The following is a 26,668-nucleotide window of genomic DNA, read 5'->3' as shown; positions in this document are numbered from 1 at the left end:
GGCTCCTCCCGCTGCCAGGAATTTCCCTCACAGGGGTCTATGGGACTCATTCCCTCACTAGTTGTGAGGTTTATTTGTTTATATTTATGTAATGCTAAGAACACAGTTATCCTAAAGAAGAGGCAATTAACAGAGTTTTTTCTAAACAGGATTTTGATCATAAAAACACCAGTAATTCAAACCTCTAAATCAGAAAAGCACATAAATATAGAAAAATGTAAAACATATTTTCTCTTACCTGAATTAACCTGAGAACACCTAAATATTTTCTTTAAGAGATATCAATATTAAAGTCATGCAAAGAAACTGTACTCATAGTGTTTATAAAACCAATACCTGGTTTATACATGACAAAAATAAAAGCATATAAAATAATGCACAGTTTATAGAATTCAAAGAAAATCAGGGTGACTAAGAGTCGGGTGAAAGAAGGCAGTTAGGGGCAGGAGACGTTTGTAAAGAGGGGCGCTCCGGCCATGACTGTGGCAAGCCCAGATGACCTAAGAAGCTCTGGACGCCGAGCATCCCTGATAGGAGGGATAAAGCCTGAATCTCTAACAGACAGCAGATTAACTGATGCTCTGGAAAAATGTCCACAATTACAACCCAGGTAGTTTTCAGTACAGAATGTAAAGCAGGAGTCCCTAACTACTCACTATAAAATTGCAACCGTCACCACCAAACCAGACACTCCGGATCCCTGTTCCTCGCTTAATCAGCACATTGAAGCAACATGTCATGTGGTTTATCTATTTACCTTGTTGTGTTTCCCCAGAGTATAGCCCTAAGAGGGCAGGTGTCTGCTTCGTTCACTGCTGTATTCCCAGGGCCTGAGCCATAGGAGAAGCTCAAATATTTGTTGGTTGAATGAATGAGTTAACAGGGATTTATTTTCCTCATGGAAGAAGAAATACGGAGGCCAGTGGTCCCCAGGTTGGTTCAGATGCTCACGATGCCTTCAGGCAGCCAGGCTCTTTCCACCTTTCACTCTGCCAAGCTCAGTGTGTCAGGATGTCTCTTCTCACAGTCTCAAAAGGCTAAGCTGCTCCACCACCTTGTCCTTCCCCAACAACTTGCAAAAACAGAAGCTCTCCTAATGCATCTTACGCTGATTATCAGCAGGAAAGTCTCCTCCCTACTCGCCATAACTGGGTTAGACACACATCTGTAAACGAATTCTTGGCAAGCAGAAATAGGATTCCTATGACTGTTTTAGAACAGCTGTCATGAGTCCTCACCTGGGCTGGACACATTCCACATCAGAGGCAGATAAAATCAGAGCTCTGCTGGTACGGAAAGAGGGGCGGGGAAGGGATCACCCACAGCAGGTTTCCACAGAGGACAACATGGCTCCTGGAGAATGCTAACAGCTCCCCTTGGACCATGGTACAGGGGTACCATCTCCACCTTTTCCAGCCCAAAAGCCAGAGGACCTGGGGTTGTGCTGTGATTCTCACGAGATGGAGGCAACCCTGCAGCAGCCCTAGTCTCTTCCCGGGGCGCAGCCACTTCACAGGCCATCTCCCCATCCCCACCCCCTCCTTTCCAGCCCCACACGCTCACACATCAGAGCAGAACCACCCTCACTGCTTCGTCTCCCAAAGCTGCTCCACCAGAGGAGGACGGTGCCCTTTCACTTCCCTATTTCCCTCCAGACCCAAGAAAACGAGAGCTTAACTACTGTTGGCTCAAGGGCCTAAATTCCTAAGGAAAGCAGATTTACTGAATGAGAATCTTCTCTCTTATTTTTGTTTTTTAGAAAAGTAAACCAAATTAAAATTTAAAAACTTTATTTTTTGAATAGATAATACATGTACATGGTACAAAATTCAAAAGGTACAAAAGGTATACAGTGAAAAGTAATTCCCACCCCTTTTCCAAGAGGCAACCAAGGCAGCCAGGTTCCTTGTATCCTCCCAGAAATATTCTAGGCATATGTGAGCAGATATGTTTAGATATACATGTGTGTGTGTATACAGATATATACACACACACACATATATATACACCCACAGACACATTTTTCTCCATCTCCTTTCTCTTTTTAAAAACAAACACTAGTACACCATAAGCCTCTTTTCCCCCACTTAACCACACATCCTGGGGATCAATCCATGGCAGTATATACACAGTGGCTCCATTGTTTTAAATTTCTTTTAATATTCCACTGTATGGATTCGCCATAATTTACTTAACCATTGCCCTATGTTGGTGGTAGATTCCAACTTTTTTCTATTACAAACAATGCTGCAGTGAAAATCCTTGTACATGGAAAAATTCCTAGAAGTAACATTGCTGGCTCAAAAGGTCTGTGCGTTTACACCTTTGATAGATATCGTCCATTGCCCTCCGTGGAGGCGGTACTGTTCAAACTTCTGTCAACACTGCATCAGAGTGCTGCTTCCCAGTTCTCGGTTTCTTGTGGCTGAGTCATTTCAATCAGTCAAGTTACCTTTAGAGTCATGACATACTTTGAGCCAAAACATACCCCATGATCTAATCTCTGACATCAGTGTGTGTGCACCCTTTCTTTTTTTTTTTAATTTTATTTATTTATTTTTCCCCCAAAGCCCCAGTAGATAGTTGTACGTCATAGCTGCACATCCTTCTAGTTGCTGTATGTGGGACGCGGCCTCAGCATGGCCAGAGAAGCAGTGCGTCTGTGCGCGCCTGGGATCCGAACCCAGGCCGCCTGTATCGGAGCGCACGCACTTAACCGCTAAGCCACGGGGCCGGCCCTGTGCACCCTTTCTTTTTTCCTCCCTACATGGGGAGAAAAAACATCTGTAAAAGGTAATTCCTTTGAGAGGTTTGAAACCCCTGGCACCTTTCTTATTCCACCCTTCAAGATAAGGATATAACAAACACACTCTGAGAGAGATCCTCCGAAGCTGCTGAATAAAATTGTATACCTGTTCTCAAACCACGGTGTAAATGAGACGCACAGTTCAATCTGAACTTTGTTAACACAGGGATGCAAAGTGGCAATGTGGAGTAGCTGTTTTACCCAACGAGAGTTTCCTGATCACCCTCCCCAGCCAGGTGCTGGGGAGATTGGTGATAATATGGGCCAGGTCCCTGCCTTGTTGCTTTTATACCCCCAGGGGAGGGCAGGCACAGGGTTTGCAAAGGACCAAGACACTCAAACAGTGACATGTGCCATCAAGACAGACAGCAGGGAAAGGGCAGAACGTGGTCAGGGCTGCAGGCTGACACTGAAGGGGTTTGTACGAGTGTCAGGTGGTCAGGGAAAGCCACTGCCCATGACCTTGGAGGGAGGGCCGTCCAGGCAGAAGCAACAGCAAGGGCAACAGCCATGGCCAGGCGCGAGCTTGCACTTTGAGGAACTGACGTAAGGCTGACGTGGAGAGCACACAGGATTCCCTACATTGTCAAACAGGCCGCAGACCAGCTACTAAACCCCTCTAACATTTTTATAGTTATTGTGAGAAGAGGAGAGACTATCATAACAACCTTTTTTATGTAGCATTTTCAGCCTATCACCATGCGCTGTTAGAAGGAATGCTCTGGACTGGGGGAAAAGAACCAAGACAGGGCCTGGGGTTCCCTGAAGATGCATCAAACAAGGCGCCTCCGCTGGCTGGGGCCCAGCCATGGGACAGACAGTGGGCACCGCATCCTGCTGGGGCTCTTCACTGCACTGCTCTGCGGTAAGATGTGCCTTCACCTGGAGGCCAACCCAGGCCATGAGCAAATCCGACAGCACTTCCTTAGTGCTCTTCCTCAAGGCATGAGTCAAGCCAACTACCTGCATCTCAGGCTCAGTCAGAGTAACTGTTAACACAGAATGACTACTGGCCTCTGCCACTGATCATCAGTCACCTGCAGAGACGGCAAGAAGGCTGTGCTGACAGAAATCAAGGTGGCACAGGTTCACAGGCCACTGCTTACTGTCCAAAGTGCCCTTTCAGGCCCGTCTGCTTTGGTCACTACAGATGGTATAGGGGCTCTCAATATTACAGCCTGAAGTCGCGAGGACGGTGCTTTGTGAGGTAGTAGGAGGGCTGCCTGGGGCCTTCCCCATCCTCTGCCCTGGTTTCAGGAGGTCCCAAGAGCTATGGTTCGTCAGGGCGTGCTTCCTCAGCCTGGTAAGGGTCTCCTGTCTGGACCAGCCCCTCTGCCTTCCGGTTCTACCGCCAGACTCACAGACACTCGCAGGACCTGGCTCTCCACAGAATATGGGCAACGAACTAGAAGCCAGTTAAAACCACGCAGTTCAGACTCTAACAAGAGCTTAGGCCTGACAAACTCGGAATTTGTTTAAAAGGGAAACAGGCTCCTCATGTGTGACAGCGCAGCTGTTCTCTAACACTCGGCAGCTCCCGCCAGTGCTATTAGCTGACCCCAGCGATCCATGAGAGACTGAACCCAGCCAAGGACAACAGGAAACGTGTCCCAAGTGTCTCCCCAGACGGCCTCATAATAGTCTAGTCTGTCCTGATTTTGCAGCTGATTTTGGCTTAAACCAAAGCAGCCCCATGTACTCCACGAGACGCACATAGGAAAGAGGGGAGCCCCTGACCCAGAGGCTGGCCGAGAACCCCAGGGCACTGGGCAGTCAGCCACAGCAAGTCTGCCCCGTTAGCAAGCTCATTGCTCCGACTGAGCAGGACAACTGAACGCTTCCTGGGGAAACCTCATTCCTCCTGAGGCACACCGTTCATAAAAGTAACATAAGGATGTTTCCCCCTCCCCCCCCCCTTTTTTTTTGTGAGGAAGATCAGCCCTGAGCTAACATCTATGCTAATCCTCCTCTTTTTGCTGAGGAAGACCAGCTCTGAGCTAACATCTATTGCCAATCCTCCTCTTTTTTTTTCCCCAAAGCCCCAGTAGATAGTTGTATGTCATAGTGGCACATCCTTCTAGTTGCTCTATGTGGGATGCGGCCTCAGCATGGCCAGAGAAGTGGTGTGTCGGTGCGCGCCCGGGATCCGAACCCGGGCCGCCAGTAGTGGAGCGCACGCACTTAACCGCTAAGCCAGGGGGCCGGCCCCTCCCCCTTCCCTTTTTTACTCCAGAAGAGCCTGTGGGCTTAGCAGAAGACCCAGCCATACTCTGTCTGGACACACAGAAGGATGCAGTCCTGGGAGGAACCCCCTTGAGTGACTTCTGAAATGATGGAGGCCTCGGGGCCTCTCCTCAGCCTCTAAGGCCTGACCATAAAGCACACTTAATGTCCTAATTACTCACAAAGGCACCAGTCACTCTGTGGGTTATCTGCGGCAAACAGAGAATTGTCAAGACTGGCTTCTGCCTAATGCAAAACGTGTTCAAGGAATGGAAACTAATTTATTATCTGTATTAGGCTTTGTAGATTAAAGAAAGGGAAAAGATTTCTACTGATACCTCCCTATCCCAAAAGCAAACCAAATGACTCTTTAGAAACATAGTCTCAAATAAACGCCTCCACTTTTAAAAAGAATTATTGGTTGCTCTGGATTAGCCGTGCCACACTTCCTCCAATAATATAGAGAGGTGGACTACCATAACCCAGAATATCACCCTCCTCCTCCCTGCCACCTCTGGACAAATATACAAATAATCTCCTAACTGCTCAAAAAGTTGTTAATTAGGGAGTGGGTCTATGAGCTTCTCAACAAGATAGTGCAGATGTTTTCCTGAACCTGAAATAGTTTACAGTCAAACTGCTGTCTCCTTCCCCTGCCTTCAGAGTGCCACCCACTCTTTGGCAGTCACTTGCTTCAACTTCACGGAGCCCTTCCACAGTCCACAAACAACCATGGCCCAGGGACCAGCCTAAGTGGAGATGCACGTGGCCCGGGGAAAGTGTGCTCAGCACGTGGGAGTACCATTTCAAAGACTGCTGCTTGCACTCAGCTCCAGGAGCAGCCATGCCCATCAGCAGGCCCCGCTGGCCCTGGCACAGAAACTGACGGCTGTTGTCAATCCAGCACGAGATTTTTTAAGTCTGTACACATCAACCCTGCTTAATGCATACATTAGGGCACTAAAAATGAACGTGAGGCTCCTGTGGCTGCACTGAATGCCCTATTTCCCTGACATGCTTAGGCTTTCACGTTTTATGGTCCAAACCTGCTGACTGGTATGTGTGCAGGCTTATGCACAATGAAGGGCAAACCTCCTGCTGAGGTTAAGTGAACATGACTGAGGCCTGAGGGCCAGGGCAGGAGGAGCTGTGTGTTTGGTCTGGAATGCTCATTTTCAGAGAATAAGTCAACCCCTCTGCCTTCCCCTCGAGGCCCTCCAAAGGCTGGTTCCGCCCATCTTTCCAGACTGGCCTCTAAGGCCTCCTGACGAGACCCGTCCACTCCTCTCCCAATGAGCATACCTCGTCCTCTCCCCGTACCCTTGAGTTTTTAATCATAGTTGTACTTTATCCAAAATGGCCCTGCCACCTATCTCTGCCTATTATAATGCGAGTCCCCCTTCAGATCTAGCCCAAATCTTGCCTGCTCCATGAAGTCTCCTGATCTCTGCACACCTCACTGCTCTTCCTCTCGCTGCCCTCTGCACCTGCTCATGGCCTGTCACTCTGGGACTCATCACAGACTGCCCTGGACTACAGTGAAGGGTGTGCAAGTCTCATCTGTGTGCTTACAACACGACCTGTCCAGAGCGTAGGGCACATTTAATGTGCTCTTAATGAGGGGGATGCACAAGTCCCTCCCCATGTTGGCTGTGACTCAAATGAGAAATAGGGCATGATAATATGTCATTCTTATTTAAGTGTCCTCAGTGTGAGGCCCCTGTTTTCAATTTTGGGTGAAATGACCTTGAGCAATGAATAGTGTGTAAGGAGTAAACCAACAGCAGACACCGACCTTTCACGCCAGTTGCTACATCATTAAGCCTGGTTGGGACCTCGAGGAGCCAGGAATAAAGGCACCATGGGCAATGAAGGGCCCAAGGGACCAACATTCACATGGGCTGTCATTCAGCTAAACGCCTTTGTTTGCTAAAAAAATCCCAAGTGGCAAAGCTCTGGGATCAAGTGGGCTATATCTGCACCCCAGGACACTTGCTAGGTGCCTGAGGTGCAGGGTCTGTGTTTTATACTTCTCTCTGTCTCCCTCAGTGCTTACTTCTCAGTGGTTGCTCAATTAACATTTGCTGAACAAATGAATTCCTCTTTATTCAGAGAGTCCATACAAATACAGGTACCTTCATATGTGCAATGATACTGAAGAAATAAAAGCTGAATCAACACAGAGAACAGATACTGCCCACATTCTTCATAGGATTATGGGTGTTATCCAAGCCACAATGTCTACACTGATTCCATCAACAACAACCAACACAGAGATGAAATGGAAGCAAATCGGAGAAAGAAAATGTCCAGGGTGTTGAGATCATTACACCCGCATCTCTCTACTGTAGCGTTCAGAACCATTTCACAATCTTGTAGTCGATATATGGCATTTAAAAAAAAGTCATGGACGTACGTTGATGAAGTTGGGGAACTTTCAGGAAGCCTTGGCTTTCACCTTAGACAGCAGCACCTCATTCTTGCGGCCTTCCTGCAGGGGAAGCAGAGAGGTGGTGACTACGTTAGCACCCACGAGCCCCAGATGGTCTTAGTATCCTTCCCCTAGTCCCACAGGGAGACACCTACTGACCAACTAAACCAGCCTCCTGGCACGCTGCTATGAGCACGGTGAAACTTCCTGGTGACATGCTGACCTTCAACACCACGACAGCTATATAAGGACAATTAGTTTCTGGACTATCAGACTGAGAACAGGATGAGAGGATTAGGCACAGTCATTCCAAAAGGCTTCCTGAAGCTTCTCTAATCCTCAAGGGGTCAGAAGCAGAAAGCCGACACTTATGTGCCGATCTTGGACAACTACGGTGAGCAAGGGGAGAAGGTACTCGGAAACAGCAGCCAAAGGAGTGATAAAAGGCAGCCCCAGTTTACACTGCAAGCAGAGTATGCAGAAAAGTTCTTACTCTGATAACACTGAAGGTTAAGAATGTCCTAGCTTTAAGAAAGGAAGAAACTCATGGAAGGCAGGGTGAGAGAGATGCATCAAGGGGCACCTGTCCCCTTAAAAATGAGCTGTATGAGATCTATTACTGTCTGTGCTGAGGAATGTTATTAAGGAAGGTCACTGCCCCATCCGGTGCGTGGAATCTGACGTCTAGTGGTGCAGGCTCACCTCTGCATCATTTTGTACTCCTGATTTCAGACATCTTCCAAAGCTTCTCACTGTGGGTCCTCCTTCCCCCTTGTTCCCACTGGCCTTGAGAGCTCAGGATACCTCCATCTGTGAGCAAACAATCCCCACCTCTTCCCTGGGCCATGTCACAAGGAGCCCTGTTTAAATTGAGAGGTGAATGTGGTAGTAGGAAGGGCCTGGAAAGGGCAAGCTCAAGGGCCCAGGCTTGGCAGGGTGGCCAGGTCTCCAATGGCCATGCTTCCTTGGAGATCCACTTAGTGTGGAAGAGAAACTTGCTTTCACCCTTGAACCCTCTGCATCCAAGACCCCAGAGTCAATGTTTCCATCTCCCTGGGCCCCGTTAGGTGCTCCCACCTCTCTGGAGGGCCTTTGATCTTTCCGGCTACAATGACCCTGGTTTTACTAAGACAAATGCCAGTTCACTTGTACGGTTTATACTTATCTTCCACTCAGAGCTGGGGAACAGCTAGGCTCTGGGCTGGGGGGTAGGCTAAATTATTCTGTCAGAAGCAAGGTACTCTGGTACTTCTTGAGTAAATGTATTTGGAGGGGAGGCACTTAATTTTTCCCCGGGGTGGGAAGAGAAAGAAGGTGAAGTTGAGTAACTTTAACTGTATTAGAAAAGTTAAGAAGAAAGTTTTCCTTCTTAAAATGAGTTACTGAGATGTGCTTGGGGGAAAAACCTCTAGCCAAAAAGTGGGGAGGGGTGGAGAGGGAACAAGAGCAGGCAGACAGGCACACTGTTGTTATATTACCTTCTCTAATTCTGTGTGTTTCTGAAAATTTCCAAAATAAAAATATGAATAAATAAATTAGCTTCAATTGTCAGCCACCTCGCCTTTTAAATGAGCAAAACACCTCAGAAGCATTCAAACGCTCCTGTGGTAGAGTTCCACCAGGGGTAGTTCTGTATATCACAACACACTGAGATGCTGCTGAAGTTTTCAGTAAAGATATCCTAGGTTGTCACCTGGTGTGTGTGAACACTGATTAAATTTCATGCAATCTACTAGAAGCCTTCTGGGAGACTACGGAATGATATTGTCTGTGCAAAGCAAATACAGAAAGAGTCCTTTAGGCATTTCTTTCTAGAAAAAAAGGAAAAATGTCTCCTTGTCTCTATTTCTTTCCTGCTGAAGACCATATGGGGCCCACTATGAGCCAGACACGCCACTCACAGTGAACTCAGCTCACTAGAGATGAGGTACCCAAAGCCAGCTTCGAAAAAATGTATGGTTTGTACTCGTCAGTGCTAGGCTAGAATTTAAATCCTGGTTTGGTGACCTTGTGAGAGACAATGAATTAATGTAATGCTGTGATTAAGGTGATTTCAGAGTATGTGCTGTTTCCTGGCCAACTTGTTATTCACACACTCTCCCTGGGCGAGCGAGCCAATGAAATTTCAGAGATAACCCAATGTCTCTAATTAAAAAAGTCCTGATAGCAGAGGTGGCCGGGAGTCAGGATGAGGGCATGACTTGTTACCTACATAGAGCCCATGGGGCATCACTGGTGCTCAATTAATGTGGAGTAAACCAAACCCAACAAAGGGAACTACTAAGGTGGCCAAAGACCATGTTCTGGACAATAATACCATGTTCTGCATGAAAAATAATTATTGCCCAGCACAGGTGCTAGGGACCAGGATGTGGCAGAATTGAGAACCTGGGAGCAGACGACCAAGCAGGTGGGGGAGAGGCAGGGAAAGAAGGCAGAACAGAGAGGGTTCTGGGAGAAGATTCCACCTGGGATGAAGGTCTGCCTTTTCGAACTGTTTTTCTATCACAAACAAGATCTTACCAGAAACTGCAATGTGTAAAATAGCAGAATTACTCTGGCTGAAGGAACAGGGTGGAGACTGGGGCCCCCACTGCTACCTCCTCCTCAGTACTGGTGGTGGTCCCAAGAGGGACCAAGTTACCTCAGAGGAGTTTATGGAAAAAAGTTTAAGATTTGGGAATGCTGACATGTGGTGGCTAATTAAAATTTTTGCCAAGTACAATGTTTAAAAAAAAAAAAAAAGGAGTACATACTATCACCATTATTTTAAAAGAAAAAGGCAATTTTAACATTAAAAAACAAGAGGACATGCTATTTTTTAAAAAGGTGAGTCCTTTAAATGAAATATATTTAGGTGTCTGAAGAACATCTTGCATTCCCCCCTCCCTTTTTCTCCGACTTGCTTTGGACGGAAGAAAACAGGCATGACAACACCTGGTCTCAGGTCTCCACCGGCTCTGAAGGACCCACCCTGTCTCTGACGTGTGAGTTACTGTGCCTGAGGCGCAGTACACAGTCGCAGAACACAGAAATCTTGATGCTTAACATCTGAAGGAGCGGTTTTCTTTGGAAGGCACCCTAAGCCCTCAGCCCTGAGAACCTGGACTGCAAGAATAAGCGTTTCCGTTTTACTTTTATTTGCTTTGATTTTGACAGCTTATATTTATCTTTCCCAACTTACCTGCTTTGTATTTCTGCTGTCAAAAGGGCAGGGCTGGTGTGTCCAAGCCACATTTGAAAAGTAATTCATCCCCTCTGGGTCTTTTCTCTTGGTGAGTTATTTGGATTAAAGGGAAAAAAGAGCTCCGGCGGGGAGCAGAGGGTCCCTCTTTGTTCCCTGGCAGCTCACTCACTGGCCCTTCCAAAATCTCAGCACCACCCCTGCCAGCCCTGGAGCACCTTGCTGCTTACTCTCCATGCTGCCCAGCCTCAGCCCCTCACCCGTGCTGCTCTTGGCTGAAGCATTCCTGCTCTGCCCACGGCCAAGTCCTTTCCACTTGACCACATCACCTACATTAGCCCCCAAGGCAAAAACTGAAATTACTTCTCATCTGTTACTACTTGTTTACTAGAGTTTCTGTTTTCTAGTGTATCCTCTGTCTCCCTCCCCACAAAGGAAGCTCCTTGACACAGGGGCTGGGTCTATTCAACAACTCGATATATCGCCAGGGGCATGGGAGGAGCTGGAGGAACATTCACGGAAAGGATGAGATTGTGAAACGCCCATGAGTTGTGGCTACCAAAAATTACAATTACACAAAAGAGAAGGAAAACATAAGGAAGAAAGGAAAGGGGGAGGAAAGAAGGAAGAAAAGTCTTAAAAAAATGATATAAGAACAAAATTATTGGTATAGATTATATTTTTTATTCTGTAGAGTAAACGCCAAGATACAATCTACCTTTAGCACTTCTGCATTTTCAGCAATCTCTAAACTCACTAAAATCACATGGATGTAGTTTAGAAAGCCAGAAGGAATTCCTGAAAATAAAGCTGCTGAGATCCTGGCAAGAGACCAAATGAAGTCTCTTTTCTCTTAAGGGCAAACACTTTTCTTTCTGGAACAATGGACAGTAACCCTGCTCAAATGCAGGGAGAAAAGACAGGGACAAAAAATTCAGCTGAGTGTTGGGTGTTCCAGGCACCAAACACAGTGCTAGATGCTTCCATCCCTCATCTGATCCAACAGAACCCATCAATGAGGAAACTGAGGCTTAGAGGGATGAGGTCACAGCCGAAGTGCATGGTGGGTAAGCGGTAAAAGTGGGACTCGAACTCAAGCTTGCCACACTCAACGTTCACTCTCTTCCCATTCCGCTTCTCAACGTCCCTCCCCTCCTAAGGTGGGGTGGGGTAGGGGAGCAGGAGTGGGGGGGGCGGGGGGGCCCGGGGCACGGGCGATTGTAGATCTGAATCCATAACAAATGCTGTTTCCAGGTGGCCCTTGATGTGGGCTGATGGTGCTAGTTTACTTGTGAGTTTAATGTGCTTACTAAACGTTAGGAAAATGAAAATAAAGATATGCTGTCTCGTAGAACATTCAACTAGAGACTCAAGATGGGCCACAGAACAACACAATCTTGAGCTACCTAGATGCCACACTTAACTGTCAGAGGCCAACGTGCTATTTCCCATTACAGACCAGGGGAGAACTAAGGAATTGCTCTGGTTTTGAAAGGCACATCTGGAGGTTAACACAGATCTCACGTCAGCCTCACATGCCTGGCCCAACTTCCTCTTACCTCCTTGAACTCCTTCACGGTCTTAAAGTACAGCCTCTGCTTCTCTAGCAGCTCCAGGTACTGGTCGTTCAGCTGGTCCCTTCTCATTTTGTTCTCTTGCTTCTTCTTTTCCATCTGTGGAAACATTTTGGGACACAGTGAAGAAAACGCACATTCTGACGAAGGGCTGCTGGCAACATCCAAAAGACAATTATTACTAACATTTTCATGGATTTCCTTCCAGTATTTTCCCTCTATACAGCATTTTTGAGGTTGGTTTATTTATTTGCATGACATTGCATAGAGGCTCTATAATTTATTCAGCAATTCTCCTATCATTAGGTGTTAACTATGCATCACAAAAATTTTTTTGTGACTACAAATAATATCATAATAAGCAGATTGCCGGTTCTCAACGCCCCCCAGAATGTCTGGAGACAGATTAGATTGCCACAGCTGTGTGTGTGTGTGGGGAGGGGCAAGAGGGGCTGCTTGTATCTACTGGCAGAAGCCAGGGATGCTGCTAACCATCCTACAACACTCAAGATAGCCCCATAACAAGGAAGTATCTGGTCCAAATGCTGTGCTGAGCAACTCTGATTTAAATAACTGAGATCATAGTATAAAATTATGTATCCTCTTTTTACTTAGCATAAGTGTTTCCATGCTATTACAGACTTTCTACAATTACAACTTAAAAAACCATACAATATTCTTAATCATCATTGCTTACTTACTCATCTTTCTATTGGTGGACAATTTAGGTTATTTCTAGGATTTTGATCTCATAAATAAAGGCTAGTCTTTGATTAAAGAGATTTTCCTAAGGTACCTAAAAGCTTATTCATTTAATAAATATTGAGTGAGTGGACATCTTCAGAACTAAATGCAGTGGTGACAAGGCAAGGTCACTGCTCTTACAGAGTACACGTTCTAGAGACCGACACTAACCAAGCACCCACACAGAGAACTACACACGCGAATCCCCAGCAGTGATCAGTACTGAGAAGAAAATGAACAGGCTTAGGTGGCAGAGAGGAGAGTGGGTACACGGCCTCTTCAGGCAAGATGGTCAGGGAGGGCTCTCTCAGGAGGTGACATTCAGGCAGAGGTGGCAGCAGTATGCACTTTATTTTCAGAAGACAAACCAGAGCCTCGCTCAGCCAGGAAGTGAGCGCAGAAGGAAGGTGGTGTTGAGCAGTGCCTGGCTCATGGCAGGTGCTCAAGAGCGTACTGAGTGCTGAATGAAATTATGAGTGATGCTTTGCCCTGGCTTCACTGGTCCTTTGACGCCTGAATGTTATTTTTGAGTTACTCTCTGGAAATGGTTTTATAGTTGGTAAACACAAGTTAAAATTGAATAGGCTGCACTTTATTCAGCCATTGTCTCCCCTCTCTCCACACCACAGGCCTCTGCTGATCACACAGGTGAACTGCAACCTGGTGTCCCCAAGGCTACCCCACCTTATTCAGAGGAAGGCCTACCCCACACAGGCATTTGCCTCATCCTGACCACATGCCCAGCTCCTAAGTCCACTGGTAACCAACTCTGAGACTCTGCGCTCTCCTCTTTCCACAGGTCTGCACACGGACACCTGCTGCATACCTGTGCCTAGGTCTGGAGTTTGGAAACCTGCCTTGTGACCAGTTCTTCCAGAAGTGGGCATTCCCCTCTGGGGACCCTGGCTAGGGCCCTCTGACACTCAGAGCCCTGGTTCAGCAGTCAGCCCTACTCCCTTCTGGCCGACTTCCGGATGCTGCCCGAATGAAACTCTATCACTGGCTCACAATTCCTGCCACAACGCCCACTGCGGTTCCTTCTTGGACCTCACTTCCCAAAGCTGTCAGATACTTTCCTGCTGGGCTGGGTGGGACCTCATAGCTAGGCCCCTGTCTCACAATTAGCAGAGCAGGCAGGCATGTCGATTCCAGGACTTTCCTGTCTGCTCTGTACTCTAGCAGAAAATCTGGCCATGACTGATTATATCCTAGAGATGTAAACAATGCACTTTAATTTGAATGTATCCAGGACCCACTCTGGGAGGTAGTGTGGAAACCTTGAAAAGGTATAAACTTGAGGCCAGAAAGGCCTGGAGTCAAATTCCAGCTCTGACACTCACTGTATCCTTGGACAGTTACTTAACCTTTTTGAATGATAGGTCCCTTAGCTGTAAAATAAGGATAATATCACCCATATCACAGGTTTTATTGTAAAGAATATATTATATTAAGTATTAAGTAAATGATACATCATTTGGTTCACAGTAGCTACTCAATAAAGATAGTGCTTCTTCTTAACATTTAGCATCCTAGAAAGCACATGGTAAGAAGTGGTAAGAGGCCCCCTCACTCTCAGAATCAGGAGCTGACTCTTAGGTCTGAGTTCCACTTGCACACTGTTCTCAGCATCCCCTTACTCACTCACACTAGTCCTACTCCTTGCTTATTGTACCACCCCTTCACACTCCAGATCAGGAACTCCAGAGTCTTCGGCCGAGCCCTCGCTCTCAGTACTCCCAAGGTGCAGAGACCTCCTCTGGGTGAGGCCAAAATGCCTACTAATATGTGAGTCCCTCTTTACTCAGGAACCCTTCCATGGGCCATAAGCATGTATTCTACTACTTATACCCACTGCTGGTCTATTCTGTGTACACCCTGCGTCTGCCAGTTCTGGGGAAATCAGTGCTGCCCCTACTCTGAACAGGACCCATCATGGCACCGAGACAGGGAGGGCTATGGTTTTTTTCAAATGCAACAAAAGACATCCATCCAAATGAGTGCTGTTCTGCAAAGCAGACACACTTACTCCATTCAGGGTGCTAGTCAATATTCAAACTCTACCTGGAACCCTCTTTGAGAACTGCTTTTGGAGTCAATTGAATGAATTCACTTGTTCTGCTTTTGGAGTCAAATGAATGAATTCACTTGTTCAACGAAAAGTTCGAGTGCCCACCACAGGCCAGGAGCTGTGTTAGCCACTAGCAACAAGACAGGAGAAAGAGAGACTTCTCTGTCAGGGTCCTGACCACCCATAGAGTGCCCCACCACCTGGCGGGGGAAGCAGACACAGTGGCAGCCTTCTCAGCCAGCACTGATGTGCCACCAGTAGGAAGCCTGGGAGAGAATGGAGAGAATGAAAGGTCAGGCCTACTTCTTCCCCCAGGAATCATCTCCCAGTAAACAGGAAGAGGAAACCAAGTGAAAAAGCCCAATAAATTCCTGTGGTTCTTTACTATGAGCAAAAGCAGCTCCCCGGGGGAGGAGCATGGCAGGGGTGGAAAGGTCCACCACATTGAGATGTGCGCTGTTACAGACTTGTGGTGAGCCAGTTCCCTGGCCTCCACCTGCCTCACACCTCAGAGCGTTGAGAAGAGACTCACTCGCTCTCTGTGAGACAGCCTGTCCTGTCTGGGTATGTGTACCTGCACATGACAAGTGCTGCCTCACATTGCTCTCATTTTTGTGGCTGAATAATCTTGTTACTAGTGATCCATTTTTTTTTTTTTTTTGCTCCTTTGGTATCATTTTATTGAAGTCATTAAAGGGGAGATGAATATTTTCTACAGGGACAGGGATGTGGAGAGCTTGTGTCCTTAGTTCCTCTCTCGTGAGAGGAGATTACAGGCAGCCTGAATGTCTGTCTTTGTGCGTGGGTATCATGATGACAGGTCCTGCAGGCATCCCTTTCTTTCATGTGTCTACTTTCTGGCATCACACACTGGACCACTTTGCCCTCAGATCATGAAAGAAGGTGCCCTAAGACCAGCAGGTTTTTACTGCTATGCCTGAGGACCACTCTGGTGTGACACATTTTTTAAACAGGACCAAAAGCAAAAGACATTGGAGGTATTAGTGAAGATTTGTTGGTTTTGGTAGTAGGGAACTGCAGCTGTGTTTCTGGCTTCCAGACAGTCAGCAAGTCTACTTCACTACTGACAAATCAGCCCACATGCAGAGCCACAAAGCGAGGATAACCCCACGCTGCCCCTGACCAAATGATTCTCTTTAAAGCTTCTCTGGAACTCCCACATCCCTTATCAGTTCCTCTTTTTTCTTCTGACTTCCAAGGCTCAATATCCTCTCACTTTAGCAGAATTCGGTTCAACAATTATTTGCATTTTTTTATAGGGGGTTCCTGAAAACTAAAATGCTCTCAAGATCTGCAGGAATGAATCTCTAATGGCAGAATGTCAGGAACCAAAGATCCAGTGAGGAAGTGATTCTGAGCAAGAGAGGAAGCCTGCTGGTGAAAGTCAGTAAAATGGGAGTAACACAACCCACTTAAGGGGGCTCTGAGGAGTGGGTCAGCACCATGCTTGGCACACGGGTGTTTGATCCATGGGGGCTACTGCCAAAAGCAGCCCTTGGACCACCAGTGCAGACAGCGCCTAGAGCTGGCTGGGCCCACTGCAGGCTCAGAGGCATGGCGGGATCCCCCTGCAGAGACACTGAAGATGTGTCTCCAGGACTAAGAGCATACTCCCAGAACAACCAGAAGAGGCCTGCTTTTTGCAGGGCCTTCTCCATCACCACTACGAAACCCAGGCCGCATTACAGAAAAGAAGCCATCTGACCTTCATTTTACTTTGCTTAATTCCTTCTACGATCTGTTCCATCTGACGTAAAAACTGGTCCCGGGCAGCAGGGGAGGCCATGGCTCTGAAAGAAAAACCAAAGAAGGTATGACCAGCACACAGGACTCTGAGAAAGGGGGAGGTGCCAAGGAACTGGCCCCATCCCCAGATAATGCCCCAAGAGGCAACCAGGCCTTTCAAGGCATGATGGACCCATGTGGGCCCTGGAATCCCAGGCAGTTAGGGATCCTAAACTCTGAGGAAGGCATGAAAATTAGCTTGGTCTTTTAAATGAAAATTAATCTTTTTTTTTCCATTCTCCCTATAATTTTCTTAACTATTTGTATTTTCTTAAAATAAAATGTGACTAAAATTAACTAAAAATATATTTTTTACTTTGAAAGATGGCAGGTACTGCTTAAGAAATGATTTCGATTTAGTTTTTAAAAATCTGAGGATTTGAAGGCACTGCTCAAGATTGGAAGAGACCTTCTGAGATTTTCCTAAAACCAGGCTGGGAAAACCTGGTCCTGTTTCCAGAAGCAGCAGCTGAACGAGTGGATTCCCTGATGTCCTGAAACACTTCCCTGCACCTCCAGTTCTGCAGAGGGAATGACGCCAAAAGGATAAGAGCACATGCATACAAACACTGAGACCTCTCCCAAAGGATGGGTTGACAGAGGGCAGAACTCATCACAAAAACGCTCAACATGCAGTCTCTCTCAATTACCAGGAAATAAAGATGAAGGCACCATTTTTGGAAATGTCACAAGGTTGTAAGTCATTAGTTGAATCTTATCAGGGAGCTGTGGGATTTTTTGTTTGCTGTTTATTAGAAACGAAGCTTAAAATCTAGAATTTGTAATCCATTAAAATCTTAGTCGCTGGTCACCTGCCAGGGGACAGTAGAGACTTGTGCTGGAAGGAAAGGAAGCCTGTGACACAGAGAGCAAGCCGTGGGGCTGCCAGACGGTGGGCCGGCCATTGGCAGGCTGGAGGGCTGCTATGATTTGGGTATAGGTGGGCCTTGCCATCCAATTTTTGGAGAGAAAATTCATCTCTGAATAAAGTAGCTTGGAGGATGCATGTTAACTAAAAAACAAAATCTACCACAAGATTTAAAAAAATTTTTTTTAAATTATATAATTATCCAAATTTTAAAGGATTTCTAGTGCTCAAGAACAGTGGTATTAATCTAATCTTAGCAACAAAAAAGTAATACCCAAAGAGATTAAACTAGTTAGTTAGGCACAGTCAAATTATTTGAAAGTTAACTTTTTCCTAAGATATTCCTTGGTGTTTTCAAAACTCGCTCTAATATCATTGCGTTTTTGCAAGAATTCAGGACCATGTAAACCAAGACACGTTTGCACGTGGCAGCAGGGGTGGAGGTGTAGGAATAACATGTGAGCTCTGTCTTACTCAACCACACCACTGCAACATGAAGGCGAGCTGAAGACAAGGGACAGCACCAAGGCAGTGACAGGGAGGAGGATGACAACACTTACTGTGAGAAATTCTCATGAATTGAGTTCAGCAGGCTAATCTGAGGAAGAAAGAAAAAAAAAAAGAAAAAACAATCGGCAAAAGGTTGAAAGGTCCTTGTGCTACCTCAACCACCGGAAGCTTGTCTTGATTCTAGATGTCGCTTCTGAAAGGAGTACACCTTGTTTGTACAGATGCAAGTAACATGAGGAAAAAGAGCAACATGTTCTTAGCCCCATGGTTTTTCCCAGAGCATCTACCTTCCGATAACCCATGACATAAGAATGTAGAAAAAGGGCCCCTTGAAGCGACCTAAGTCCCAGCCAGGAAGACACTATAATTAGGGCTCTGGGCAGCTGCCACCCTTTCCATCTTGCCAAACACTGCACTTTATTCCCACAGCTATCAGCTTAGCGGAGGGTGAGCTGGGGCGGAGAGCAAGAACACTGTGCCCATCCTATTGGTTCCTACAGAATCTTTTTGCCAATGTGGCCAGCTGCTGCATAGCTCTGAGAGCCTCTATGGGAATGCATCATTCAAGGCCCCCATTCCCATGGAAACTGCCTTATCCCACAAAGTAGGACCCTCTATCTGCCCCAGTGACACAGTCCACACTGTGGGCTCTGAGACTGGAGTCTAAAACCTAGGTCCTCTTTCTGGCTGTGTCACTATCTCAACTTGTGAGCTCAGGACAAAGCAGTTACTATACGTGGAACTCAGGTTCACAGTCTGTAACATGGAAATGATATTCCTGTCTTTATGACTCCACAGGGATGTTTGAACGCTAAAGTATCACATAAATGGATTTGGAATAAAATGCACAATTTTTTCAAATGCCAAGTTCTAATTGTGTTAATATGGGTTAGAATGAAAAGCCCCCAGCCCCCTGCATACTCCTAGATTTTAAAAGGATGCAACAACTTTAAACACTGCTGATGAAGGAAGGTCAATGGGGTTCAAGGCTTTCTCAGAAGGGGCTGGCCTGTCCCTAAGTTAGGGTTGGCAAGTCTTCCCCTCGCCAGGTAGGAAAACCCAAGGCCAGGGTGTGTAGCAGAGCTGTCCCCAGACTGGATGTAAATCGCACCAAATGCACTCAACTCATCTATTCAAACATTTATCAAATGCCTGTTACGTGTCCATCACTGTATAAGGCCCTGGATACAGAGAAAAATAGAACCCAATCCCTCCTCTCAAAGAGTGCCCCCTGGGAGGAGAGAGATTCATCTGGTTTGACTGACAATAGGCAATAAAGGTGACAATAATTACAGATGCCCCCATTTCGGTTCAGGTAAGATACATCTGTAATATTGCTTTTATTAAAGTGGTAATCAGTGCAGGTCACAAGGTGAAGATAAAATGAAAACAACTTCTGTCAACCTCAAGGTGACGGTGTAGGCAGGAACTAATACGTACTGAGAACCTCCCCATGTGCAAGAAACGTCACCGTCACTTTCTCCTTCTGTCTCCATCATAATCACGTGAGGCAGATGTTGTTTCCATTTCAGAGGTGAGGAAAATATGGCCAGGCTAAAACTCAAATCTGCCTGACCCCAAAGCTCATGCTCTCTGCTACACCATGCTGCTACTGTGAAAACCAGTGCTATTCTTTTTTTAAAAACAGCTGCACACCCTGCCCCCATCATTTGTCATCCAACCTGAGGGAGCCCTGAATCATGAATGGATTTAACCTGAGTCAGAGTAACGAGGGGCTGTCAGTGCCCATGGGAACCCCTTTTCAGTCCTGCTTTGAATTTTACAATCCTTTTAGTTCACGCCTCTGTCTGCCACTGACGATTAAATAGCTCCTTTCCCCATGTAAACTATAATGGCCCACCATCCCATTTCATTTAGCTGGTTCCTTCCTTCCTTTAAACCTCAAACTGAAGTTTCACCAACTCCAGGACTCCCTGCATGTGCACTGCTCAAGCATCTGCCGTTTCTTTTTATGACGGCATTTCTCACACGCACCAGAAAACAGCTGTCCACCAGCCTCACCTCACCCCGTGCAGTGTGAGCTCCCAGCGAACCCTGCACTCTCTGACTCCGTACCTCAGCACTGGGCACACACTGGGCGCTCCTTCCACTTAATCGGAATGCATCCCAGACATCAAGTCCATCTGAACTTCCTGGGGTCAAGAGCACTGGCAGCTGCACATCTAATTAAGTTATTTTCTTTTTATAAAGGCTCTTACCTCTTTTTCCAAATAAACCTTTTTATCGTCCAGGGTATTATATAAAGTGAAAAACTGCTTGGTTTCTTTGTGCACTGCTGAAACTGTAAATACAAAGAAATTAGCATACGAGTGAGAAAATGTATCAACAGGACCCTAAGCACCCTCTCCTCCATGAGGTACATGGGCAGGATTCAGACCTGTCAGGGCACCACTCACTCGGCCGTCTGAGCGGAAGCCCCCCAGGGCACAAAAGCTGGTGCAGAGCTGCTGCAGGGTGATGGTACTTGGCCCGTCATGAACTGGCCCAGCCATGACGAGGGGCTAGAGGAACCTCCCTGTCGGTGTGTGGAATAGGGGCGATTCTCAGAAGTCCTTCAGGTGAGGTGCCCTGGGTGGAAGGTGGCAGGGATGAGGAAGCCACCATGCCACCTTTTCCTGTTTGTGTGGCTTCCTTCCTTCCCACATCCCTCAGGAGCAGAAGCCACAGCTTGCTCACTTGTGTAACCCCCATGCTTAGCACAGGCCTATATAGCAGCCCCTCCAAAATATTGACTAGACAAATGACATGCCTATCCCAGGGCAGAACACATGGCCTAACAAACATGAATTCTCTTCCCACCCCTGTGCACGTGACTAAGAGGGGCTTAGTTACCAGGCTCCCAACATCTTACTTATAAAATTACTTTGCATCTCTGTCCACCTCCCCTTCTTCACTCTTCCCTACAGAAGAATGACTTAGGAGCAAAGGGCCAAATTCTAGGACTGTCTGTGTGCCCTGTTTACCAGGGTACTCGGGCACTGGGGTCAGAGCTTCCCATCCAAATGCATCCCTCTGTTTTATGGCTGGGTGGATGGGCAGCCCCCCACATGGCTCTGAGCCTACGTGACTTCCTCACTGCTCTGAATTCCCATAACATACACCTGCCCAGAGGGAGATAAAATCCCAAGACCTGTGTCCACAGTCAGGCTTTGAGCCTAAGCTGAGCTCTCCGGTTAGCTATAGCTAAAGATCCTATTGCCTAACGGTTATTAGGCACTGGCCAAGACTACAGTGGGGTCTTGTTTCCCAGTGGCTCTTGCTCCCTGAACGCAGGTTCCCTCTGGAGCATCATGGGTTGGGGAGCAGAGAGAGGTGGAGCCGGCTGTGGGCACTTTTGGTTTCCTTGGGCAACTGCCATTAACATTTAAATCTGATCCTTGAAACCCATCAGTCAACTTAACTTTATTACCCAGTAATAGCTGTGTCTCCCTCCAGCTGTGTAGCTCAAAGATGGGTGGGAGTTGGGGATATCTGCTGTACATATTTGGTAACAGAAGTTAATAATCTGATACAAGTATTTTGATGCAACAGTTAAAAATGCTCCCAACATCAAAATGTCTAATTTATATGAAAATCACTTCATGAACTACTCAACATAAAGTATTATTATTGCTAAGAGCTTTGGAAAAGTGATACTCAATCCTGGTTGCAAAAAAAAAGAATCACCTGCGGAGTTTTTAAAGTCTTATGACCAATTAAATGAGATGTTCTGGAGGTGGGACCCAGGTGACAACAATGTGTAGCCAAAGCTGAAAATCACTGCCATAAATAAACTAGTCAACTTGCAGCTTTATGGCCCAGGAATGTGTCTGTCACCCTTACCCCATCAGGCTCAAGGACTGGGTGGGGGTTACAGATATTTGATGATCAAAAAAAAAAATATATAGATATTTTGGTGCAACTGCTTGAAAATGTCTTTGGTGTAAAAACGTCCTGTGAAAATGATTCTAGGGGCTGGCCTGGCGGCGTAGTGGTTAAGTTTGCGTGCTCCGTCGGCGCCCCAGGGTTCGTGGGTTCAGATCCCAGGCGCAGACCTATGCACCCCTTACCAAGCCGTGCTATGGCAGGCATCCTACGTATAAAGTAGAGGAAGATGGGCATGGATGTTAACCCAGGGCCAATCTTCCTCAGCAAAAAGAGGAGGATTGGCAATAGGTATTAGCTCAGGGCTAATCTTCCTCACAAGCAAAAAAAAAATTCTCAACTCTAACGTGTGAAATTTACTCTGTGAAATATACAGATGCAAGGCATTATTACTTATAATTTTAAAAGCTTTAAAGTAGGTAGGGGTAGAAAATTAAGGGGAAAGATTTAACTTAAGGTAGAAACTATTTTCTGCTGAGAAATTGCTATTATTGATAGCTGCCCCTGTTCATCTGAATCAAATGTGAGGACTGTATAAGACATCAAGATGGTGGGGTAACACACGTGAAGGAGGCATGATTCTGGACTCCAGTAAGGATAGTGCTCTAGCTTCAACCTGGAAGGATGCTTGAGAGGTCAAGATCTCACGGCAAAATCTGAGATGGATTTTGGAAAAAAAGCCAGAGTTTGTAGGAATTGCAGGGCACTGGCACTGTGGACTTGGGGACCAGCTCACAGGCCAAGACACAGGTGCCCTCACGAAAGGGGTGAGGCACCGAGGGACTGCAGGGGGAGTCAGCCCATGAAGCTGGCCCAGACGATGGAGGACTTTGATCAGCATATTTAGGATTCTGACCATTAACCAACAAGTTATGAGGAACTATTAAATATTAAAGCTTTTAAAAGCAAGAGTGTAAAATGATTAAATTTATGTTTGAGAAAGATCTCTCAGGCAAGAGTGCAGAGAAGGAGTTAGTCTCCGGGCAGTGATGAGAGGGCGGCTACAGCAGTAGTCCAGAAGAAACGGAGTTGATCATTACTCAGAAAAAGAACTGGCAGAGCAGCATGAGCCAGAGAAGACTAGGAGGGGTAGAGCTTAGTTAGACAGTGATCCCAGTGACCAAGAGGAAAAATGGGATAGGAAGGCTGGATTCAGCTTTGTACCTGTTCAGTTTGAGGCATCCAGGGGATGTGCAAGAGTGGGGGCCGAGAGGAAGTGGTAATGGTCTAGGACCTGCTTACACAGGATATATGGGCTGGGTCTTGAAGTATTTTGTCTGACAGAGGGGAAGGGGTCCTAGGCACTGGTAACAGAAGGAGTCCAGGCCTCAGATGGCAAAGTGCATGGTGTGTTCAGAGGCAGTGTGTGGACTGGTGAGGTCAGTGTGGGTTTAGAGCAGGAAAGGTGGCCTCTAGGAGGGCCACTTAAGACTAGGAAGGATCCTGGGCATAATAAGGAGAGAGGCCTTTTTCAGTCCTGAAGATTTTTCAGCAGAGGGAGAAGTGACACAATCAGATGGGTGGACGAAGGACTCAGAGAAGGGGCTGCACACCAGCTAACAGTCATTCAGCTGAGCTACGATGGACGTAAAAACAGATGTGGCAGTAGCAATGGGAACTGAAAGGCCATGACAGCTCTGAGGGCCACTCTGAGCATGACAAGATGTGGTCACTGATTCAGGCTGAGGGAGACCCAGACCTGGATTACTGAATGAATATGATGATGTTAAAGGCAAGGACCACATTAGCAAGGAAGTTTGTAGAGGAGAACAAGTGAGGACTGATCTAGAGATGCTGGGGTCACTGTGATCCACTTGGAAAGTGCATGGGTAGCTCAGTGGAGACGAATGGCTGGCCAGGATGAGGGTGTTCAAAACATTACTCTAAGGGCTCAATTAGTGTACATAATCAGTCCACGGGGAGGACAGTAAGAGCACCACGGCGCTGGTCCCTGGATTACAGGTCACCCACCAGTGGGCTACGTGGAACGAGTGGGCTGGATGATGAGACGGAGCCCTTCCCGTGGTGGCTTTCATGGACTGAGCTATGATGCATGCTCCTCCACGCTAAAGCGGGGCAGGTCCCCTCGCCTCTTGTCCCTCCCAGGACCAGCCTCGAAAGCTTGTTTGTGGTCGATGCACCTACTCTGGCGGTAGAGTTCAATAAATCTCTTCTGATACTGTATTAGCTCGGCTCGGCTGGGCACTTCATCAATCTTGCGATGCAGAATTGCTATTTCTCGGTTTCTTCGAGCCTAAATGCAAAAGGGAGGGGGAGACAACACTATTTGGTACAAGGCCTTACATGTTCTCTGGGAAGCCAAGATATTTCCCCTTCCCTCACCTGAGCACAACCACATGCCCTGAAATGCAAGCACAAAATTCTGCTGTTGGCTTGAGGCCCCCAATCTCAGATTCTGATGGACTCCACTTTGCAATACATGGAGGAGTGGCTGTGAACCGGAACCACAGAAGCCATCACACTAATGAATAGGAAGGAAGATTCTGAATGGGAAGGGCTTTTGTGGACAGAGCCCCCAGCTAGCCCACCAGGCCCCAAAAGACTCTTGAGTAGCTGATTCCACTAACGCCAGGTGGGGAACAAGCAACGAAAGGAATGCTTCCCAGATGGCAAGGAACTGATGCCACCCGCTGCCTCCTTATAAATTCCAAATTCCTTAGGCTGGTTGAAAAGCTCCTACGATTTACTCCTAAAATACCCATCCAGCATTTTCTCCCTACCATGAACTGGGGCGTGTCAGTCAAACTGCTCCCCTGACTGCATCCAGGGAGGCTGAGCAGTGCGGTATGGCGCAGGGAGAGCTCAGGCTCCTGGGACAGGCAGCTCAAATCACCGCTGCCTTCCTCCCCCAGCAGGGCAGCCTCCCGGGGGAAGTCGCTCAGCTCCCACCACATATTTGGGTCTCAGGACTAAGTGGGCTCCCAGCACTGCCTTTCTTCTGTGCCTTCACCACCCCCAACCACCACCCACTCTCCCAGCCCGCTTTATTCACAACAGCAGATGGGGATCTCTAATTCACTGGGGAAATATAAGCGTCCAGGTGAGAAACCCATCATCAACTCTGGCAATCAAACTCAAAACAGGGTCTCTGCAGCTCTGGTGAGAGGGAAGATGTGTTTCTCCTTCTGGCTAAGGCCACACCTCCCCCCATGGGGGCTCAGACTCTGACTCTATGCTTTTTTTTTCAGGAATCTAAAGATACAATTATTCAATTTTTTTTTACTGTATCTTTAACCTCTCCTTTACTCCTGCCTCCTTCTCATCAGCATTTAAGTATATTCAAGTCCCTCACTCCTTGTACAAGCCCTTCCTTAAACCCAGATCACCTTTCAGCTGGCAGCCTCTTTCTCTTCCCTTTAACAGCCCACCTCCCTGAGCCAGGCGCCCTCGGCACCTCTAACTCCCCTACTCCCTTCCTGTCATCCTGAACCAGCTGCAGCTGGCTTCTTCCATAGCTCACTGAAACTGCTCTTGCCAAGCTCACCACAGTCCTTCTCTGGGAGACATCTCATGGGCGATTCTCAGCTTTTAGCTTTCTTGACTTCTAGCAACATTTACCATTCACTCCTCTGGGCCGTCTGCTCAGTTCCAGGAAACCTGGGGCTCCTTTTTTCTCCACACCTTCAGCTGGAGTCTCACCCTCACTGGTGGATTCCTCCTTTTCCTCTGCCTGTCCTTACACAGGGTTAGTCCCAGAGCCTCTTCTCAACCTTCATTTTCACAGCCTCGGTTATCACCTACCCAGTGCTGACACTCAAATCTCCACCCAGACTATTCTGACATCAGAACCAACGCCCAAGCACTTCTTGGACATTTCCACTTGGTCGAGTCCAACTTTTAAAAGCCCCAAACAGATCTCATTAACACTCCTCATTATACTCCCACCCACGTTAGCCTTTTCTTTCTCCTTTACGCTTTTTCTCAATCAGAATTTCCGAATCAGAAATTCCAGCACCCTCCATGACTCCTCTATTTCTCTCACCCGACTGATGCTAAGTTCCATCAGATACAGCTTCTCAATCTCTCCTCTGCCAGTTCATTTCCCTCCATCCCTGCTGACCCTGCCCTGGCTCAGGCCCTCCGCAGGCTTGTGGTTTTACTGCAGCTTCCCTCTAGCCAGTCTGAAGCTGCCCTATGCAATTTGTTTTGATGTATATGGACGTATCTTGGTTCTCAAATAGTCAGCCAGCTCCCAGAAGACGGGCCATCCCATTTACCATTCCTGGGACCTAATGCAGCACTGAACATACAGTAAGCACAGTCAAAAAGTTTCCAAGTATGCAGCTGTACTGTCCTGATTTTATTTAATTCTGTGTCTCCTTAAAGACTAGTACAGTGTCCTTGCATCAAGGACAAATTTCACTCACATGAATTTAACCAAACAGCTCAGCAAAATAAGCCAGAGCCAGAGATGGGAGAAACAGGGTCTCACTGGCCCCTGCGGCCCGTTGGCTGTTCCCACCAGAACCTGGACTTCCCCTTCCCAGAGGAAAGAAAGAAACTCCAGGCCAAAGTGCAACACACTTTAACTCTTGGCTTGTGAGCCTC

General features: G+C 47.1%; 1 protein-coding gene across 1 annotated transcript in view; it reads right to left on the bottom strand.

Moving 5' to 3' along the window:
- Positions 1-1,773: 1,773 nt before the first annotated feature.
- CCDC93 (CCC complex scaffolding subunit CCDC93) overlaps positions 1,774-26,668 on the bottom strand; it is a 105,908-nt gene continuing 81,013 nt past the window's right edge. The window contains exons 19-24 of the mRNA XM_004423890.3: positions 24,245-24,353; positions 20,434-20,516; positions 18,265-18,302; positions 16,757-16,841; positions 12,204-12,317; positions 1,774-7,520 (exon numbers count right to left, since the gene is read on the bottom strand). Coding sequence (XP_004423947.1) covers positions 7,467-7,520; positions 12,204-12,317; positions 16,757-16,841; positions 18,265-18,302; positions 20,434-20,516; positions 24,245-24,353 — 483 coding nt within the window. The 3' untranslated portion in view covers positions 1,774-7,466. The remainder of the gene's footprint in view (positions 7,521-12,203; positions 12,318-16,756; positions 16,842-18,264; positions 18,303-20,433; positions 20,517-24,244; positions 24,354-26,668) is intronic.

Source organism: Ceratotherium simum, chromosome 9 (assembly GCF_057802395.1).
Source record: "Ceratotherium simum simum isolate JZ-2026a chromosome 9, ASM5780239v1, whole genome shotgun sequence".
Classification (NCBI taxonomy): domain Eukaryota; kingdom Metazoa; phylum Chordata; class Mammalia; order Perissodactyla; family Rhinocerotidae; genus Ceratotherium; species Ceratotherium simum.
This window is presented reverse-complemented; position numbering and strand designations above follow the sequence as displayed.